This window comes from Phascolarctos cinereus, unplaced genomic scaffold, assembly GCF_003287225.1.
Source record: "Phascolarctos cinereus isolate Bilbo 61053 unplaced genomic scaffold, phaCin_HiC Scaffold_4;HRSCAF=312, whole genome shotgun sequence".
Lineage (NCBI taxonomy): Eukaryota > Metazoa > Chordata > Mammalia > Diprotodontia > Phascolarctidae > Phascolarctos > Phascolarctos cinereus.
In genome coordinates this window covers 687,794,900-687,810,788 of record NW_027555847.1, presented here as the reverse complement: position 1 = coordinate 687,810,788, position 15,889 = coordinate 687,794,900, and the positions used below count along the sequence as shown (strand labels likewise).

The window sequence follows — 15,889 nt, the reverse complement described above, 5'->3', positions numbered from 1 at the left end:
GATTTGAGAGTTAGGAAGAGCTGAGTTCAAATCTTGCCTCAGACACTTAGGAGCTCTGTGACCCTAGGTAAGTCACTTCAGCTGTGCCTCCATTTCCTCATCTGTAAAATGAAGATAATGATAGCACCTACCTCTCAGGATTGTTGTGAGGGTCAGAAGAGATAAGGTATGAAAAGTACTTTGATATTACATAAGTGTGATGATGATGTCAGTTCCCATTCTCACTGATGAATTTCCAGAAAACAGCCAGGGGTACTCTTGAACAGTTCTTATTTAATGTGATAAGCTTAAGTCCCCATTGCAGTATGTTCTCCTCCAGAGCACTTGCCAGTACTAATACATCCCCCATATCATTGATATCATTAACTAGCCCCATAGTGTGGTTTAGACAATAAACATAAATTAGTTTTTAAAAGTGGATATTTGTTGAGAAGATATAGCAAGAACAGAAGTACAAAACATTTGCCCCCATCAGCTGGGAGCACATTTTCCCCGATACCACCTCTGTCTCTGGGGAGTTGAGCTTAATGCTCATTTATCTCTTACAAACATTCACCCCTTACCCCCCCCCAAGTTGGATTTTAAATATAGAATGGTAGAAAGACAAAATTGCCATCCTGCTTGCTTCTTGGATACAGGGTCAGCTGTCTTCATCGGTCCCTTCCAGCTTGAAATCCATGATCCTATGCCGAGCTTGAGGGATGGAAATCTAAGATTAAACACAGCCTGCTGCCCATAGAAAAACAATATAGGTCGTAGGATCAAAGATATTGACTTGGAAATGACCTCAGCATGCATTAAGTTCAACCCGGTCACTTGACAGACGAGGACACTGAGGTCCAGAGAAATGAAATGATTATGTAATATCAAAGTACTTTTCATACCTTATCTCATTTGACCCTCACAACAATCCTGAGAGGTAGGTGCTATTATTAGCTTCATTTTACAGATGAGGAAATGGAGGCACAGCTGAAGTGACTTACCTAGGGTCACAGAGCTCCTAAGTAAGTGAGAGAATTGGTGTTCAAACCCATGTCCTCTGACTCAAAATCCCCCTGGCTTTTCTCCTGGACCATGCATTGAAGAGGGTTCTATATTTTTAGAGACATTTTTCTGAAATATGTAAATGACTGCTAACTTTGTATTCTCCTCTCCCTTTCTTTCCCCCCAGGGATTTTTCATCTTTCTATTTCACTGTCTCCTGAATTCTGAGGTGAGTCTGAGCTTCCCATGGGTAGTAATGAGCTGGTTTTTATTTCAGCACAGAACTCAGAGAAGCTAAAATGATACCCTACTTGGAGTTGGCCATGGCTTTTTTGTCCCTAGACTTCTGAATCCTCTTTGGTGCCTGAGAAGAGCTGGGCTGAAGGATGGTTGGGTTTTTTGTCCCTGTTGCTTAGCAATGCCTTTCTGGGATGTTTACCTGATTCACTGAACCAAAATCAGGAAGAAGAAGAGAAGGGGAAGGAAATAATCTAGGCTGAAAATCCCCACTGTGGATTCCACACATTCCTATGCATGCAGCTCAATGCCATAGACATTTATTAGGCACCTATTGTATACAGTGCTGTGTTGGGTCTGATACAGAGTTGAAATAACACATGTTTCCTTTGCTCAGGGAGCTTACTCTAGTAGAAATCAATGAGGGTAGCTAGAACTGACAATATTACATGATGGATACCTTGGAGAGGGGCAAGGAATTGTTCTTTGTGATGCCTATGGAAGAAAGTCATTATTGCCTAGGGGATGAGGGAAGCCCTCCTGGAGGAGGTGGCATTTGAATTTTATTTTAAAGTATCTCTAGGAATTCAAACCATGAAGTGGGGAATGAAGACTGCTTAAGCAGAGGGAACTGTGGGAGAGAATGCATGGAGGAATGATCTGTTACAGACAGTCTTCGGGATTATTTTAGTTAATCCTACTCCCCCTCCACCCCCACCTCATTTTAGAGATGAGAATGCTGAAGCCAGAGACCTTAAGTCATTTGCCCAGTATTACACAGGTAATAAATGGAAAACTGGCATTCAATTTAATTAATGTTTATTGAATGATTGAAAGAGCTTCTCAGAGGACCAGGGAGTGAAGTGATAAGCCTGGCACACAGTAGGTGCTTAACAAATGTTTATTGATTGATTGAAGTGACTTGACCAAAGTCACATAGATAATGTCAGATGCGGTGGTTTATAAATGATTTTTTATTATTTATTGTCCCAGTTGTATGGAGGAAGGATCTTAGACTTGAGAGGTTAAGGGACTTACCCAGGGGCATTCAGCTTCAATGTATATCAGAGATAGCATTTGATTCTCTAGGTTTTCTACAATAAATATCTAGTACTTCATCCATTTTATCATGCTTTGTATAATAGTAATAGTAATACTAACAACAATGATAATAATCAACAGTATTTATATAGCACTTTAAGGTCTGCAAAGCTTTTTACAAATAACTTGATCCTCACAATAATCCTGGGAGGTAGGTGCTATTATTATCCCCATTTTATAGATGAGGAGGTAGGGACAAGCAAAGGTTAAGTGATTTGCCCAGGGCCACACAGCTGATTAGAGTCTGAGGTTGGATTTGAACTCAGGTATTTCTCGTTCCAAGTCCCACCTTGTTGGTATCATAACCATCTACGTGACTCTCCTCTTTCCCTCTCCCTGTCCTTCTCCTTCTGATGGTTAGTAAATCCCTTGAAGTCTGTTGCTTTTCCCAAGCACTAAATGCAGTGCCCGACACATGGTAGGCGATTAAGAAATGTTTGTTGAATCCAATCAACTTGAATCAAATTAGCTTGCCTGGCTTCCGGCAGAAAGCTCTCCAGTTTTAGACTTGAATCTCTGAGAAAGGTGCCCCCTCCTGCTTCCCCAAGACCCCATATGTTGATCTGCTGTGGAGTGACAGCTCCTAACTTCTAGTTTTCCAAATAAACTTGTAATGGCATCACATGGGCAGGTTAATGACTGTGTCCCCAAATGGAAAACATTACAGGAGATTTTATTGTTCTTTGAAGAACGGGTTTCCGAGGGCCCATGGGCAACATTAATAGCACCTGAATATTTCAGCTCCTTATATAAACTTGAAGAGAAGAATAATTTTTGGTGAAAAATCTTCAAGAGGATTCCTCATATAACTATCTCTGTGAGGTCTTTCATTTATTTTCTCTTCTTCTTAAAATGAACAAAGAAAAAAAAAACAGCCACTTTGTCCAGTGAATAAAGAGGGACTTGGTCCCCCAGGGTGGAGTTTTTTGGGATGGCATCTCACTTGCAGCTAGAGGGAAAATGTTTTATGGGGAATTTTCTGTTGTTGCCATTAATTGTACTACCCACTGCTAATGTGACCTTTCATAAACAGACCTTGCAGTGAAAGAGACCTTAGTAGTCATCTCATCACATGAGCTGAATATATGATGCAACTGTGTGGTATAGTGGATAGAGAGCATTGAACTCTGAGTCAGGAAGATCTCAGTTCAAATCCCACCTCACACACTTACTGGTTGTGTGACCCTGGTCATTATCATCTTTATACAGATGACTCTCAGATCTAATTGTTCAGCCTTAACCTCTCTTTGACCATCAGTCTCACACTCATAACTGCCTATTACACATATTTAGTTGGAAATCTAAAATATGATTCCTCTCTTAAAGTAGCCTTAAACTCAATGTGCCCAGAACTAAACTCATTTTCTTCCCCCTCCCAAAAAAACCCCTCTCCTTTTTCCTAACTTCTCTGTTATTATCAAGGGTAACACCATCTTCCCTGCCACCCAGGTTGGCCACCTAACTGTCATCCTCAGCTCCTCACTCTTTCTCACATTCCCCCAATCAGTCACCAAGTTCCATTTCTACATTCATGACCTCTCACTCCCTTATCTCCCCTGACAATTCCACTGCTCTAGGGAAGGCCCTTATCACCATGTTTGAGCTATTACAATAGCTGCTGTTGGGCCTCCCTGCCTCAGATCTCTCCCCATTCCAATCCATCCTCCATTTACCTGTCAAATTGATCTTCTTAAAATGCAGGTTGGAGCATATCACATTGTCCCCTTTCCCCACTTCAACAAACTTCAGTGGCTTTCTATTACCTTCAGGAGCAAATATAATGTTTTCTCTTTGACTTTTAAAGCTCTTCATATCTTGGCCTCTTCCTAGTTTTCCAGGCTTCTCGTACCTTACTCACCTCCACAGCCTTTGTAATCCATTGATGCAGGCTTCCTTGCTGGTCTTCCCATGAGACATTGCATCTCAAAACTCCGAGGAATTTTCTCTGGCTGTCTCCCATGCCTGGATCTTTCTCCCTCCTCACCTTTCTCTTATGGCTTCACTGGCTTCCTTCACTTCTCAGCTACAATCCCACCTTCTATAAGAAACCTTTCCCAGTACCCCTTCATCTTAGTACATCCCCTCTGAGATTAGCTCCAATTTATCTTGTGTATGTCTTGTCTAGACATCACTGTTTGCATATTGTCACCCCAATTAGACTGTGAGCTCCTTAAGAACAGGAACTGTTCACTGGAGACAGTACTTTGCAGAGGTGTCATGAGGATCCAATAAAATAACCCATGTCAAGCACTTTACAAACCTTTAAAGTACTATAGAAATGTTGGCTATTGACCTGCCCAAGGCCACATAAGAAGCAAGTGGAAGAGCTGGGATTTTAACTCAGGTCCTGTGCCCTTCAAGTTCAAAAACTGTGTCTAAATATTACCGCAGATAGTTACTTGCTGTGTGATCCTGGGCACGTCATTGAATCTATCTCAGCCTCAGCTTCCTCACCTGTAAAATTAGGGCATTGGACTAGATGACCCCTAAGGTCTCTTCTGGTTCTAGAACTTCAATTCTATCATCCTGTTTGCCAACTTCTGGATGATTTTTCCCTCCTAAAATGTAGCACACAGAAACACTACACTACAGAAGGGTAACAAAACAGCCAACTGATCTCAAAGCATGGCACAGAGTTTTAGATCATCCTGGCTGTTTTCTGGTCATATTTTTGCTCAGTGGGAGCAGGTAAAGGGCAAAGGAGAATTCAGACCAGAAAGAAGTCCTAGGAGAAAATGAGTATGGGTAAAAAAGTTACATGGAAGGCTTGTATAACCAAATTTTATAGCTCGAGAGACAAGGAGTTATTAGAAATCTAGGTTCAAATTCTAGCTCTTACTAGTTAGCATCAAAGGGCAAGTTATTTAATTTCTCTGAGCTTCTGTTTTCTCATCCATAAAATGGGGTAATAATAGCTTCAGTGCTTTTATCTATCACAGAGCTATTGTGAAGTTCAGATGAGAGATAGATTTAATATGCAAGACATTGCCAAGGTAGAGTGGAAAGAAACAAAGAAACTGGATTGAATTCAGTTTGGGACTTTGGGCAAGTCCCTTCATTTCTCTGGGTTTCCCATTCTTCTGTTCTGTAAAACTTAAAATGGAACATAAACGTCACTGTTATCATGATCTGGGTTCTTAGCAGCACATCGCTATTTGAGAGGACAAGTTAGCATCAGAATGGAATACAGACCTTCCAGAAGGAAGCTCAGTAGCCAGTATGGAAGCAGAGTCCCTTAAAAGGCAGCCCAGCTTACCCCAGGTTCACTCCATATTTGGGGGTCATTCAGTCTTGGATGTTTACTTTTCTACATTCTCTATGGTGCTTAATAAATTTTGCCTTGTATTATGTTTTTCCTATGTATATGTATATGTATATGTGTATGTGTATATATATATAAATATATATATATATGTATATATATATATATATATATGTATATATATCTTATCTCTGCTACCATATTGTAGCCTCCTTGAAGCCACAAACTATATTATATTTAGCTTTGTACCCCTCATAACACCCAGCGCAGTGGCAGATTCTCAGTAAATATTTTCTAAAAGTAATGAATTAATAAAATGCATGAATGAGGAAATGAAGGGTGGAGTAAATGATTGGATTGAATTATTAAATAAACAAACAAATAAATGAATGATTGAATGAGTTAAATGATGAATGGATGGTTTAATGAAGTTAACAGATGAAGGAACTATGTGACTTGATGGACTGACTGAATAAACAAATATATAAATGAAGATAGCTTGGAAATACTCCAAGATAGAACCCTGGACTTGGATTCAGGAAGACCTGCATTCAAATCTGGTATCAGACTCTTGGTAACTGTGTGGCCCTAGGGAAGTTACTTCACCCCTGTCTTCCTCAGTTTCCTCATCTGTAATATAGGATATTGATAGCACCTCCATCTCAGGGTTTTTGTGAGGATAAAACAAGGTAATATTTGTAAAGTACTTAGCACAGTGCCTGGCACACAGTGAGTGTTTATAATAAATTATTGTTTGAACCAAAATGGGTGAGTGGATGAATGGATAAATGAATGGATAGATGGATTAAGTCAATGAATGGATTGTATAAATAAATGAATGAATGCATAAGGATGGAAGAATAGGAGACTGAAAAGATGAACAAATGGATGGAACGAATAGTGAGTGAATAAATGAAAAAAAATGAGTTAATGGATAACTTATTGAATGAATGAATGAAGTAGCAAATGGGTGAGTGAAAAAATACTTAATTTATTGTTTGAAGACTTCTACAATACTTCAAATATTGAACGGGAATATTTTACTTGTCATTTCCAAATATTGAACGCTACCTAACATTTGATCTTTTGTGACCCCAAGTCCCAGGGATTCCTTGGGACTGGTTAGCATCCCATCTGAGTTTTACTCTGAAATTACATCCAATTAATTGACATCCTCTCCTCTTTACAGGTGAGAGCTGCCTTTAAGCATAAAACCAAGGTCTGGTCCCTTACCAGCAGTTCTATTCGCAACATCAATGTGAAGCCCTTCAACTCCGACATTGTGAGTCCCACATGATACTCGGGATGTAATCAACCCCCTGCCAGCCAGTGCTGGGTCTAAAGCCCAAGGAAATTTCCAAATGAGTGGATACCCCAGTGAGGAAGTCCTGTCACAAGATGAGGCAAAGATTCATATATGTGGGAGCTTTCTTTGCTCTAGATAGTTAAAGCTTCTTAGAGGATAGATGGAGCACTGTTTCTCAAATTGAGGCTGACTTGTTACCCTTGACCCAAGCTTTTGGTGGATCTGTGACCTGAATGTGAATACTGAGCTGATGCTCATTAACATTCCTCCTCACTTTTGACAGAATTTTGAGGCTTACAAGGGGCAGCTAGGAGGAGCCATAGTGTTGGTCCTGGAGTCAGGAAGACCTGAGTTCAAGTGTGACCTCAGACACTTAGTAGATATGTGACTTAACCCTGTTTGCCTCAGTTTCCTCATCTGTAAAATGAGCTGAAAAAGGAAATGACAAACTACTCCAGTATTTTTTGCTAAGAAAGCCCCAAATGGGGTCACGAAGATTCCAATATGACTGAAATGACTGAACATACAACAACAACAAGGCTTATAAAGAAAAAAAGGCTTTTCATACATGATCTCCTTTGACCCTCACTTTAATCCTGTGAGGCACATGCTTTTACTATGTCCATTTTCTAGATAAGGAAACTGAGGGTCAGAAAGGATAAGTGATTTGCTAAGGAGGGAGATGGAATAAACATTTAAATACCATGAACTGTGTCACAGGCGTAGTGCTAAGCACTTTTAGAAATATCTCATTTGATCCTCAGAACAACCCTAGGACTGGGTACTCCATTCCCCTCAAGAAGAAGCGTGTTAATGAAAGTTGGGTCCCACTGCTGCCTTAACGTGGCTTTCTTGTTATCAAGACCATGTCCGTTGAATCCAAATTGACATCATTTATTAAATACCTTGTCAGATGAAAATTTAATTTTCTGGCTCATGCCTTGGAGGATCAGAGATCAGTGATACTTATACAGAATCACTGAATCTTAGTATTGGGCAGGCCCAATTCTCTAACAGATGCAGGAATTCCCTCCATAACTTCAAAGATATCATAGAAAGAACATTTGGAATTACAAGACTCAGAACCCTGTGTTTGAGTACTAGCTCCTCACTGTGGAGGCATTTTCTCTGTTTGGGCCTCAGTTTCCTCATCTGTAAAATAGGAGGTGGAGCTAGGTATATTCTAAGGTCTATTCCACTTCTAACATTTTATGATTCTTATTCTTGTGTGGCCCTCTACACAAATACCTATGAAGACAAAGAGCTCCCTATCCCCCATTCCAGCCCATTCCATTATTGGACAGCTCTGACTGTTAAGAAACTCTTCCTTATATTGAACCAAGTAAAAAAAAATCGCTGACTTAGAGAAAAGCAGAAATGATATGCTTATCAAATTAGCTAATATGTTGTGTGATAGTCAAGACCTGAAGATATTTCATTTAGAATATTAGAATGACTCTAATCAGATAAGACTTAAAGATAACTTTAAAGCCTTCTATTTCTATTAAGAAATTTACTTTTATAAGTACATGAGGGAGGAAGTTTGGCTAAATAGTTTTCATGAGAATGATCTGGAGGTTTTAGTGGACCACAAATTCAATAGGAGTCATACAGCAAATAGCAAGCTAATGCAATCCCAGACTACATGAGGAGAGGCATAGTGTCCAAGACTATGGAAGTGATAGTTTTTCTTTAATGTGTCTTGGATGTACATCTAGAATTCACTACTAAATTCAATCAATGTATGTCCACTGAGGGCTACCAGGATAATGAGAGGAGTTGAGGACATGCTATATAAGCATGTTCTTTTGAAGAAACTGGGCATGAGACTGGCCTAGAGAAGAGGGTGGGGTATATGATAGTCTCCTTTAAATTGCAGACCTGTCATGTGTAAGAGTGATTGGCTTGTTCTGTTTGACACAAGAGGACGGAGCCAGGAACAAAAGGAGACGATGCTTGATGTGAGGGAGAAAAAACCAAGCAAACGAACATTTCCTGGCGGAGTTAAGGGGAAGTGAACGGGCTATTTCAGAAGGCAGTGGGTTTTCCTTCACTAGAGTTGTTCAAGGAAAAGCTGGATGACCACTGCGTTGGGCATGTTGCAAAGGAGATAGATTTTCATTCAGGTAAAAGTTGGATTAAATGATCTCTGAGTTGCCTATCAACTGCAATTCTGTGAAGTCCTCCTCCCTGTCATTTCTCCCCATGGCTCCTCGCTCTGTTCTTTAGTGTCAAGCAGAACAATTCCCTACCTTCTTCCCCTGATAACCCTTCAAACACTTGCCAAACATGCTCATGTCACATCCGTGTCTTCTCTCCTCACTGCTCCTACCCCTTTGGGTTTCAGATGAATGGAACCCGCCCGGGAACAACTCCGACCAAACTCAATACTTGGGACAAGAGCAGCAACTCAGGCAACCGGATCGACTTGTCAGCGGTGTGACCTGGGGTCAGCTTCCCTTCACCCTGACAAGCCTGCCACATCCTGGGGGCTCAGCCCCCACCAGAGCCCCATCCAAATATTTTCACAGATATTGTTAGTATGATTTTTTCTCCTCATCACTGCCTGGGAAATGGAAACTGGCTGTCTTGCTTATTGGATAGCTGGCCGTCTTCTTATGTTCACTCTCTTGTGTTTAATGGAGCTCACCCCTTGGTGTAGAATATAGAGTAGCTCTTGCCCTGGGGTATACTGGATAGCTTACTCAGTGATGAGAACAGTAGATAGAAGGAAAGAAAAAAGAACACAACCCCACCCACCCCTACACTGCTGCTGTCTGAAGCCTGAAGCTGTATGGTTACCGTGAACACAGGCCCCCTGAAGGACATGCTTCAGCTTCAGAAAGAAAAGAATGAAGCTAAAATACTCCATGATGGGAGTCTGAAGTCAGTCTTCTTGCTTCTTTCACATTCTCTGTTTGCACCTGAGGAGCCCAATCATCCCAGCGGTGAAGACACAGAATACCAAAGACCAAGGCAAAGGAAAGGAAATCCATCTGAAAACCAGCAGGTCTCTGTGCTGAGAAGAGAGAGAGAGAGAGAGAGAGAAGCTCTGTTCAGCCTTTCATACTGTATTGGAGGCTCAAGCCCAAGGAAACTAAGACTTTTATCATGTTATCAAGACATGCTGGGGTTCACACAAATACACGTAGTGGCCATCCATCCTTAGGCAGATGATAGGCGTATATGAGCTACAATCTATGTAGGATATCATATGTACATACACAACATCTACACGCTCACAGTCATTTATATAAACACAGCATGTACATAAACCTGTTCATATTATCCTCAAATCTGTGCAAAATTAAAGCTTGATTCAGAATTCAGAAAGATGTTACCAGCCTGGATGACACCCACTACATTTTCCTGATTGCCTTTCCTTCTTACAGCTATCTGTTGACCCCAAAGTCTGCCTAAAGATTTTGCCTATCAGAACCTTACAGTTGTAATTACCTTTATCCATTAGAATAGGGGCTCCTTGAGAGCAGGAATTGTTTCATTTTAGTGTTTGTTATCTATCCTTCAGTACCTAATACAGTGCCTTGCTCAAAATAAAGGCTGAATTAATGTCTGTTCATTTGACTTACCCCATGGGCACAGGGCTTATGAGTATTAAGTGTTGTCAGGACAATGACACCCAATTCTAAAATAATCCAGCAGCAAATGACAAAGAAGATGAGATCACAGCAACATCTGTGGGTAATTTCTATAGCTTGTGTTCATAGATGCCTTTGGAGTCCTTGGAAATTCTTGTCGATCTCCACCTGTGTTCTTTGAATAAAAGGAAAGTGCTTGTGAAGCAAAAGAGACAGATTGGTTTTTAGTCTAGCATTTTCCAGTGGTTTCTGCCACTCACTATGCCCCTACCATTTTGCTGCTAAACATATTCTGACATTCCTATTTCCAAAGTGTATTTCACATAAACCAACACCAGGGGCATCTTTCACCCATTTGTTGAGAACTTTTTGGGTGGGGCTATATTAAATTACAATCATGAGCAGAGCTTTCAGGTCACTCTAAGTTACCATTTAATGTCACACATGGGTATTGAACTTGGAGTCAGCAGAGCCCTGGGTTCAAATTCTGCTTCTCACACTTACAAGTTTTATGTTCATGGCAAGTCACTTTTCAGAACTTTTATTTCCTAATTTAGATATGAGGATAGAATGGAAAGAAATACTAGTTGAATTTAGCACATGGTAGAAAGACTTTTGGGCTCAGAGTAAGGGAGACCTGGGTTCAAATCTCACTTCTGAGTTTTACTATTTGTGTGATCCTGGACAAGTCACATGAACCACCCCAGTCTCAGTTTCCTCATCTATAGAATGGGAATAATTATACCAGCAATGTTTGCCTATGAGGAACAAATGAGCTAATGGATATAGAGTGCTTTGCAAACCTGCTAATCTTAAAGGGCCATTTAAACATCAGCTGCCATCATGATCAGCGTCTATGTCTCCCTCTCACTAAATAGTGAATCCATGATAGGTCGAGTCTTTGATACTGTGCTTCCTTTCCATTTGGCCAACAGGACCAGAGAAGGGGGGGGGAGGGGGCAGTGGAATATGTGATGTGAACATGGCTGCATCTTCTGCTGTGAATGTGAATGGATGGGCTTTGACTCAATCCTTTTGGAAATGGCAATAATCGTTACAATGATGTCTATGGGATAGGCCCTTACGGAAAACAAGGGCTTTAACGAATAAGAGTGATCTATTGGCAAGCGTGCAAACCAAACACCAGAGAATCATACTGTGATGACAGAGTTCCAAATGTTTATGAAACGTATGGGCAAGATATTTAAACCTATTTTTGATACTAGAAGATGATTTTTCTTTTCAAACTGTGACCATGGATGGATAGAGATTGGAACCTGTTCCATTTTCCTCTCTTTGCCGTATGACGGGACAAGTGGTGCTAGGGGTGAAATGAATGAGTCCAGTTCAGTAAGTTATTAACAGTTGTAGAGTGTGTTTTTTCTTTTTGCATGCTTGACTCTTTCTTGTTGGTCGTACTGCATAGGGTATAGAGCAGATCCTTCGGCAATATGGTGATAACCTGTTCAATAAACTTGAAGAATGTGTCATTCTGTTAGTGTAGTTGTCTGCCCCCACTGACACAAATCATAACCCCACTGTAACTTATCTTTGAGTGTTGCTATGATTTAAAAAAAATCACCTTGGGGCCAACCTTAAAGGCCAAATACCCCATTGCTTCAATGGATCTCTGTTTTCATCCATATGGACCTTCATCCTTTCAATTAGGAGAATTGGAATCCATCCATGCCTAGACTTCCTGTACAACACTTCTCTATTATCTCCAGAAAATTATCTGACTGTGGGGAGAGTGTGCACTCATATACTAAGGGCTTCTTCCCTTTGCCATTGCTTGGACACCAATGGAGTTCTCAGGCTGGTCAGCAACTCCACTCTTGCAATCACAACCAAGGAAATGCAATTAGACACATGTTAGCCTGTCATTAAGGGTCAAATCTTGTTCTATCCAGGGATGGATAGTGTTTGTTTTAATGCAGCCCCCTAATGCATACTCAATAAGTGATGAAGATATGATTTATACTTTTCAATAGGACAGATGAATTAAAAGGAGGGACAAGGTGTTCCCTGTGTATGCTGAAACCTTGTTGTGGTATCAAGGTCTCTTCCTTTACTTTCCCTCACTCTATGATTCAATGAAATAGATTTTTTCTACAGTCTATCCCTTGTTTTCCTCCTATAGCTTGAGATTGGAATGGCTTATAAAGAAATAGTGTATCCTCATTATGTGTGTGAGTGAACCTAGAAGTTAGAACACTGTATTATGATTTTGGAAGTTGGAGTTTTTGCTTCTTTAGTTTCTGATTAGCCAAAAGATAGTAAGGATATGATCTTGCCTTAGCTTGATTCTGTTTCTTTGGTCTAAGACTTATCTCCTGTTTTCACCGAGTCTGGCTGATTTACCCAGAAAGAAACAATCAGCTCAGATTTTCTAAACCTTTCTGTCTTAAGAAATAAAAATAGTGCAACATATTTATGGGCATGTATATTTTGGCTTCAGCTATATTTCATCAGTGAAACATAATTTGGCCAAAGATGAAATTGTAATCGAAGGAATTGTGACTTTGTAATAGATTACATCACATTAAGTGGTAATAAATGCCAGTAAGGAATAAAATTATGCTTTTTTTTCCAAATAAAAATGTCTTCATTTCCTGTTAGTAATTTGTAATCTTTTTTTTTCCTAGTCAGACTTGAGAACTATAAATCTCTTCAGAAATCATAAGACTAGTGACTAAATGACTGAATGAAAGCATTGATTAGGCACCTGCCTTGTGAGAGGTAGGCAGCTAGGTGGCTCAGTGGATAGAGCACTGGGCCTGGAGACAGGAAGATCTGAATTCAAATGTGATCTCAAGCACAAGCTGTGTGACCTTGGGTAAGTCACTTAACCCTGTTAGTCTCCGTTTCCTCATCTGTAAAACAAGCTGGAGAAGGAAATAGCAAACCACTTTAGTATCTCTGCCAAAACAAAGCAACAAACCCACATGGGGTCATGAAGAGGTGGACACAACTGAAAATGACTGAACAACAAGAGGGTCAGTCACCACCCTCTCTGAGCCTGTTTCCTCATCTGTAAAATGAACTGGAGAAAGAAACAGCAAACCATTCCAGTATATTTGCCAAGAAAGCCCCATGGACAGTACTGTCACAATGGTTCAGGAGGTCATAAGCAGTTGGACACAAATGAATGACGGAACAACGAACATGTGTGAGGCACTATTCTAAGCTCCAGGGACACACATACAGAAGACAGCCCCTGCCTTCAAGGAGCTTACTTTCAAATAGGAGGAAGACAATACATAGAGAGTGGGAAAATACTGTAGTGATTCTGGCATTAGAATTGCAGTCAGGAAGAACTAGATTCCAATCCTATGGCAGCCATCGAATAGTTGTGAGACCCTGGCAAAGCCATTGTTTTCTCATAGCTGCTTCCTCATCTGTAAAATGATGGGGTTGCGTTTAATAGACTCTAATGTCCTTTGCAGCTCTAAGTCAATTATTCTATAACTGGAAGTGTTAAGCCATTGTGAGTCACAGGACAGTCTATCGTCACCTTCCAATGGGAGTATTGATTTGATTACTGTTTCTGGATAAAGGGAAGGAAAATAGGTGGGGTGGTGACACAGAGAGGATGTATATAGTGGCAGATGGCAAGAGGTCTGGGACAGGAAAGGGAAGAAGCATTTATATGGTACTTACCATGTGCCAGGCACCGTGCTAAGCACTTTACAAATATTATCTCATTTGATCCTTACGACAACACTGTGAGGTAGGTGCTATTATAATTCTCATTTTACAGATGGGAAAACTGAGGCAGTCAGAGATTAAGTGACTTGCCCAGGATTGTAGTGTTCATAAGTGATTCAAGACTGGGTTTGAACTCAGATCTTCTTGGCTCCAGGCCAAGTGCTGTGCGTGCTGTACCACCAGCTGCCTCTAAGTAGGGCAAATGTGAAGCACTCTCTGGGGCTGGCTATATGTGGGCTAGGTAATTGAGAGTCATGCCCATGTCTATGATCTTTTTTTTTTGGGAGGGGCAGCTAGGCAATGGGGTTAAGTGACTTGCCCAGGGTCACACAGCTAGTAAGTGTTATGTGTCTGAGGCTGGATTTGAACTCAGGTCCTCCTGACTCCAGGGCCGGCACTCTATCCACTGAGCCACCTAGCTGCCTGTCTATGATCTTTTAGGTTATCTTTATTAAGGGCTGACTGATGGAAGAAATAAGCTTGTCATACCCATCCTCTGAGGCCCTTTGAGAAGTAATGGAGGAAATTTGCAAAGAGGCAGATTTAGGCTTAAGGTCATTCAAAAAATTCCTGTCCAGCATGACACAGTGGAAAGAACACTGGTTTTGGAAATAGAGGATCTGGGTTTGAATCCCATTTCTGTCATTTACTACTTGTGTGACCTATGGCAAGGTAATCCACTTCCCTGGGCTTCCGTCTCCTCATCTGTAAAATGAGAGGGATTTGACAAGATGACCTCAAAGGTCCTTACCAGCCCCAAAGCTATGACTGTAAATAGTCATGCGTATTATAACTGAATGAAGTACAATGGGCTGTCTCCGGAGGAAGCAGGTTTCCTCTTCCTGGAAATCTTCAAACCAAAGATGGTTGACCTCTTGCTGATTCTATGGTAGAAGGGATTATTTAGACACTGGTTAGATGACCCCTGAAGTCCCTTCCAACTTTGACTCTCTGTGATACTGAAGTTAACCTCTTCAAGGTTGTCAGTACTTATGGCCAAATCCAGAGACCTATCCTCATCCTCTTTGTCTCTAAGCAGTACTCAGCACTGTTGACTACCCTCTCCCCTCTTTCTGGATCCCTTCTCTTACTTAGGAATCTGGGACATTGCTTTTTCATGTTCAAGCAGATTTTGGGTATATTTAATGTGTTGTAGTTGTATGTTGATATATATATATATATATATATATATATATATATATATATATATATATATATATATATATACACACACATATATATGTTTATATATATGTATATCTATGTATATATATACACACACACACATATATATGTATATACACACACACACACACATATATATCTGTATCTATATATCTATATCTATATCTATATATATCTATATATCTATATATCTATATATATCTATATATATATATACACACACATCCACACACACATCCACACAATATTATAGACAACATCATGGAATCAGAGAATTTTAATTCAGAAGAAAAATCAGTGACCATGCTGTCCAAAGGACACCCCCCAAACCGCTACAGTATACCCAATTAGTGACCCTTCAGCCTCTGCTTAAAGTATGTAAGTGGGGTGGGGAGCTCACTACTTTATGAAGCAGACCATTCCACTGGGATAGCTCTAATTGTTAGGATGTTTGTTCTCACATGAAGCTCAAGTTTCCCTCTTTACAGTTTCCACACATCCCTCCTT

The 15,889-nt window shown here is 40.4% G+C and overlaps 1 protein-coding gene across 1 annotated transcript in view; it reads left to right on the top strand.

The window, feature by feature from the left end:
* ADGRD1 (adhesion G protein-coupled receptor D1) overlaps window positions 1–13,107 on the top strand; it is a 458,528-nt gene extending 445,421 nt beyond the window's left edge. The window contains 3 exon segments of the mRNA XM_021004341.2: window positions 1,172–1,213; window positions 6,774–6,866; window positions 9,238–13,107. Of these exon segments, the coding sequence (XP_020860000.1) occupies window positions 1,172–1,213; window positions 6,774–6,866; window positions 9,238–9,333 (231 nt within the window). The 3' untranslated portion in view covers window positions 9,334–13,107.
* Window positions 13,108–15,889: the final 2,782 nt, after the last annotated feature.